The 5,387-nt window shown below is 54.0% G+C and overlaps 1 protein-coding gene across 2 annotated transcripts; it reads left to right on the top strand.

Annotated features, from left to right (window-relative positions):
- The first annotated feature begins 1,317 nt into the window (after positions 1-1,317).
- Positions 1,318-4,422, top strand: LOC102919593 (vomeronasal secretory protein 1-like). 2 transcript variants are annotated; one of them, XM_015999412.3, is made up of 7 exons: positions 1,318-1,479; positions 1,842-1,963; positions 2,327-2,397; positions 2,617-2,727; positions 3,302-3,403; positions 3,601-3,627; positions 4,262-4,422. In XM_015999412.3, exons 1-6 carry the CDS (start codon positions 1,375-1,377, stop codon positions 3,621-3,623), a joined length of 534 nt encoding a protein of 177 aa, XP_015854898.1. In that variant the 5' UTR covers positions 1,318-1,374; the 3' UTR covers positions 3,624-3,627; positions 4,262-4,422. The 2 variants fall into 2 exon arrangements, with proteins under 2 accessions (XP_015854898.1, XP_006981064.1); XM_006981002.4 differs by having other exon boundaries at positions 4,244-4,422.
- Positions 4,423-5,387: the final 965 nt, after the last annotated feature.

Raw genomic sequence — 5,387 nt, 5'->3', positions numbered from 1 at the left:
GACATAGACAATAAGAATGGTCTGGGGCATGGGAATCGCAGGACTGAAAGGGTCAGATCAGGTGAGAGCAGGCAGGGGCTGAGGGCAGCGGGGGGGCTGAGGGCAGCCGGGGTCTGAGGGCAGCCGGGGTCTGAGGGCAGCTGGGGGCTGAGGGCAGCGGGGGGGCTGAGGGCAGCCGGGGGCTGAGGGCAGCTGGGGGCTGAGGGCAGCGGGGGGCTGAGGGCAGCCAGACGGAGCCCCTCTGGGCATTGTGGTGACTCTGGCCTGGTCCCCTCTCTCAGAGCTTCTGCCAGTTCTACTAATCTGCAAGGACAAGCAGAAACCACCAGGAACTGTCAAGAGAGGGCCAGGTGCTTCATGAGACAGTGTGGTTCAGTGCCATGTGATGGTGAGCTCTTTTGGACAGTGGGGCCTTGCTGCAGTGATTAAGAATCTCGAATGAGATCATCAAGAATTAGAGTGGCCTAAATCCACCAACAAGGGTCCTTGTCACAGGCAGTCAGAGGGGCATCTGGGGCTGAGAAGAGACTGGATGAAGACAGGCAGAACTTGGGTAAGGAAGCCACAGGCAGAGAGGCATGGGGAACTGTCCATCATCCAGGAGTCTACCCAGAGCCTAGGGCAGTGTGGCTCTGGCCTCGTCTTCACACTCAGTCTCCATGGCTGAGGGGAACAGAAATGAGGTGCTAAAGACCTGGTTGGAGGTGGTTGGTTACAGCAGCCCAGGCAGCTCCTGCCAGAGCTCCAAGGAAGAGAAGGCCAGGAAGGGGAGGGCATGGAGAGCGTATCTAGAAGGACACCTCAGGAACCAGGCTGAGTCAAAAAGCTGGGCCCTACAGGGCACCCAGGGGCAAAGTTTCCAACAGAAGAGCAGGTCCAGGGCTCACAGGGCTGAGGTGGCGCACACAGGGCGGAGTGGGTCTGGAATCCTCCTCTCTCCCGCTTGTGTCCTCCCCAATAACTGCTGGGTGGCCCCCGAAGCTATCCAGAGTCAGACAACAGATCAAAGGCGATTATGAGGAAGATTGGGGAGAAATGTGTGACTCTTCTGATTCTCTCCACACGAACCTCAGACTGTGGAGGCTTGCCACGTGGTGGCCTTTCCTCTGAGTTCCCAATTCTCCCTCAGCTTCTTCAGACTCCAGTGGCTGACGCTTTGGAATGTCCTGTGGCCTGTTGATCTCTTGAAGTCTTAACAAGCTGTTATACAAAACACTGACATTTCCCTTGCCAGCTGGCTGTGGACATAACTCAGAAGGAGCAGGTCCTTTGTGCCAAGTTCCCCAAGGACCCTGCATGGGGCTGTATAAAGGGCAGTCGAGTGAGGGGCCGGGTCAGCCTGTCCATCTCCAGTGACCTGTTGGTTGGCTGTGAATGCAGACCCTGGAGATGAAGACTCTGTTCCTGGCCATCAGCTTCTGCCTGGCTGCTGCCCTGCAGGTCCAGGACTTATCGCCTCTTACTCTGAATAGCCGGCATGTGAGTCAGGGCTGGGGCACAGGGTGGCGTCTCAGCCTTTACTAGTGCAGGATGACTAGGGTTCTGAATTCAGGGAGGATCCCCAGTCTGACCCTTGTGACAGGTTGTAAGCAAAGAGAGTAGGCCAATTTGGAGTTAAGGGATCCCCAACACATGTTCAGGCCTCCAGGTCTCAGGGGTGGAGACTGAGAAAATGTGCTAGAAGGAGGCTCTGGTACCCTAGGAGTAGGCAGGTCTCCATCATGTGAGCTTTCTACGTTTTGGTGGTGGGATGGGAGAGTCGGATATAAGAGGCAGTTGGAGGCCACATGTTCCTCAGGAGGGTGGGCAGGCATCAGGCAAAGAGGATATTCATCTTTTAGTTTTCTGGAAAGTGGTTCATGAAGGCCTTGGTGATGAAAAACGGGATCCCGATAAAGAAGGTTTCTCCTATATTTGTGTTGGTGCTGGACAATGGTGACATGGAGTTTTCCATCACATATATGTGAGTGTCTGTGGCTCCCATGGTTGGTTGGTCTCTTCCCTAACCCATCACTTCTCAATGGGTAGTTTAAAAAAATCCCCCTGACTTGGAAAGAAGAGTTCCAGGGGCCGGATGAGGAGGAGTGTGGACCCCAGTCAGTATGAGGGTCATTTTGTTTGTTTGTTTGGTTGGTTAGTTTTTGTTTGTTTTATTTTGAGACAGGCCTTCTTTGTGTAGCCCTGGCTGTCCTGGAACTCACTTTGTAGATTGAGCTGGCCTGGAACTCACTGAGATCTGCCTGCCTCTCCCTCCTAAGGGCACGTGCCACCACCCGGACGAGGGTCAGTTTTAAGAGGGCCACTGCAATATACTTTTTGATTCCAGACTCTTTGGCCAGTGTATGGAAGTGACAACCATCTTGGAGAAAACAGATGTGCCTGGCAATTACAGTGCCTGTGAGTGCCATGAGCCCAGGGATGGGTGGCTGTCAGCCCATGGAAGGGATGGATTCCTGGCAAGGAGGAATCACAGATGAGTCCTGGGAACCCCAGTCCTTCCCACGCGGGCCAGGATAGTCGCTTAGATGAGTGGAGGCTGGGGCGGCAGGCAGAAGAGGAACCTAGGTGATTGTCTGCAGGGTGGAACTAACCTTGCTCTTTCCGGGGCCTCCACAGTTGAGGGTAAGAGTCACATGCAGGTGCAGCTGTCTTCTGTGAAGGACCACTGGATACTCTACTGTGAAGGGGAGATGGACGGCGTGAGCGTCACAATGACCCAGCTCATAGGTAAGTTTCCACCTACCCAAGCCTAGCACACCCATGCCTAGCACCACTGTTCCTCTTCAGGGCAGTAGATTCCCTGGGAGCAGGCCCCACATTTGAAAGGAGCAGTATTCCCTCTCATGGGCAGGCTCGCACAGTGCTGCCGGCTGGCTGGGCCCACCTTGCTGAACTTCCTTCCACTGTAGTGACCGATAGGACCATCCAGGACAGAGGTGGATATGCTTCTTGGCCACAGAAGCTGTGGATGCTGCTTTGTTGGAGCCTCAGGGTGTCAGGCATGGTTTATGTGAGGACAGTAGTGTCCTGACCACTTCTCAGCTCAGTACCTCTAGGACATGGGGAACTTTTAGGTCCTCAAGATGCTACAGGCCCCCATTGGAAGACTTTTGGTTTCCAAGGTTATTTGGTGGCTCAGATGATCCCCAAGCTCAGTGTCAACACTCCATACCTCCTCTTCTGTACCCTTGGCTATTCTATGACAAAGACTGTAGTGCCGGGCAGTGCTCCTGTCTGTGACACTGGCTTCTTGAAAACCTGTGTGGACACCTCCCTTTGCTCACCCATCCCTCTTCCACAGGGAGGGACTTCAAGGAAAACCTAGAGGCCTTGGAAGAATTTAAGGAGTTCACACAGAAAAAGGGACTTGTACCAGAGAACCTGGTCATACCGGAGCAGTTGGGTGAGCACGCATGCAACCCATGTTCCCCTCTCTGTCCCCTGTGTCCCCTGTAACTCTGTCACTTTCATGCACCCTGTCCCCAACGTGGACACTTCAGACCCTGCTGCAGGTCTTGGTTACGGGAGGACATGAGCCATAGATATGATGGGCTCTTGTCCAAGCCTCGTTCTCATCTCTGGGTTTTCTGCTTTCTACAGAAAAATGTGAACCGGAGAGTTAAGAGGGTAAGTGACCTTTGAAGCCAACTAGAGCCTTGGGATTCAACAGGGCCTCGAGATCCACCCAGAAGGCCTCAATTGCAGCGAGGAATGACCCGATCTCTGTGTCCCAACACCCTGTGTTTCTTTAGCTTTGTTCCCGGGTCATTCAAGCCTTCCTTTTTGTCCTCATCCCATCAGTGACACATGCTGGTGGTGTGACTTGTTATAGGCAGGTGAAGCTGCCTAGGGCCACCATCCAGTAAGTGATGGATGTCCTTCTTAGCCTCTTTCAAGTCTTTTGGAGACGTCCTACCTGCCGGTGTACACGCCCCCTCCCCTGTGTCCATGAGCCTGCATGGACATCAGGGCACTTTGATAGTGGAGCAGAAAGTCCTAGGCCCTGCATAAGGAAGGCCAGGGACAAGTGGAGTCATGATGTCCATGTCCTTTACGGCCCCCCACTTGTCAGTCACGCCCTCACCTGGGGACCACAGCGTTGACAGAACTTCTCTGAGGGAAGTTGGAAGAAAGGAATTCCTTGTTCAGCCCTGCATCTCGGAGAGCCTGGGATGCTGCCCGAAGCACCCATCTTTCCTCCCCCACCATAACCCTTCATGGACTCTACCTCCTTGCCTCATAGACGCTCTCTCCATTCTAGAGCATTGTGGACCAAGACTCCAAGGCCGCCCAAGGCAGAACGGCCAGAATCTCTGTCCTGCGGGACATGGAAAGAGTGTCCTGCTGGGCCATCTGATTTCTCTTCTCTCTTCCCCGTTCCTCCCTCCTCCTCCTCCCCTGCTCCTCAATAAAGAGCTTCAGCAGTCCCTGGTGACTCTGCCTGTGTCTGTGGCCCCTTGGATGGACGGATGTGTTCTCCCTTGGTGGTCTGTTGAAAGGGGAATGGGTGAGAAGCGTCTAGGAGAGAAGGGAGCACCCAGCCTTGTTTGGTGTAGGCCTGGAGGCTGGAGACTGTGACAGGGGCCCTCTGGGATCCTTCTGAAGGTTCCGGGCAGTGAGTGTGATGAGTAAGAGGTCCATGACATTGACAGGATGGGGCTCCCCGCCGAAGGTGAGGACCAAAAGAGTCTTTGTGCGGATGGGGACCGCCAGGGGACTGAGATAGGAATGAGACCAGGGCACAGGCCGGGATCCAGGTTCCCAGGCCCAGCAGGACAGGCAGTAGGACACTGAGAACTTGTTTCAATGGGTAGAGACAGTGTAGCATCCTCTCTCTGCAGGCTGGACAAACATAGAAGCTGCATCCGGATGTCACGAGTGCTGTTTCTCAGATCATTCTGAGACTGCTCTGAGCATCATGAGGGGTCAGCTAAGGCCCCTCCCCCCTCCTCTCTCCTATGAGGGTATGTGGACCCAGCCATTTTTCTGTAACCTATTCACCCTCCTGCCCAAATCTCCCCAGTCCCAGGTACACTGTTCCTGATGGGGATGGCCAGCCTCCCAAGGCCACCACATGACACAGCAGGTCTCTAATACAAACCGCAAGGGTTCATACAGTCGTGTGGTCTCCCTGAGGAGGACATGCTCAAGTGTCCCCCATTGGCAGGGAGTCCCCACTGCAGTGTTGGACAATCAACCTGTTTTGTTTTGTTTTTTGGTTTTTCAAGACAGGGTTTCTCTGTGTAGCTTTTGCCTTTCCTGGAACTCGCTTTGGAGACCAGGCTGGCCTCAAACTCACATACAGAGGCACACACACACATATAGACATATAAACATGGGAACACAGACATATATGCATACAGACACATGTGAGCATGCTGATGCAC

The sequence above is a fragment of the Peromyscus maniculatus genome, chromosome 4 (assembly GCF_049852395.1).
Source record: "Peromyscus maniculatus bairdii isolate BWxNUB_F1_BW_parent chromosome 4, HU_Pman_BW_mat_3.1, whole genome shotgun sequence".
NCBI lineage: Eukaryota > Metazoa > Chordata > Mammalia > Rodentia > Cricetidae > Peromyscus > Peromyscus maniculatus.
This window is presented reverse-complemented; position numbering and strand designations above follow the sequence as displayed.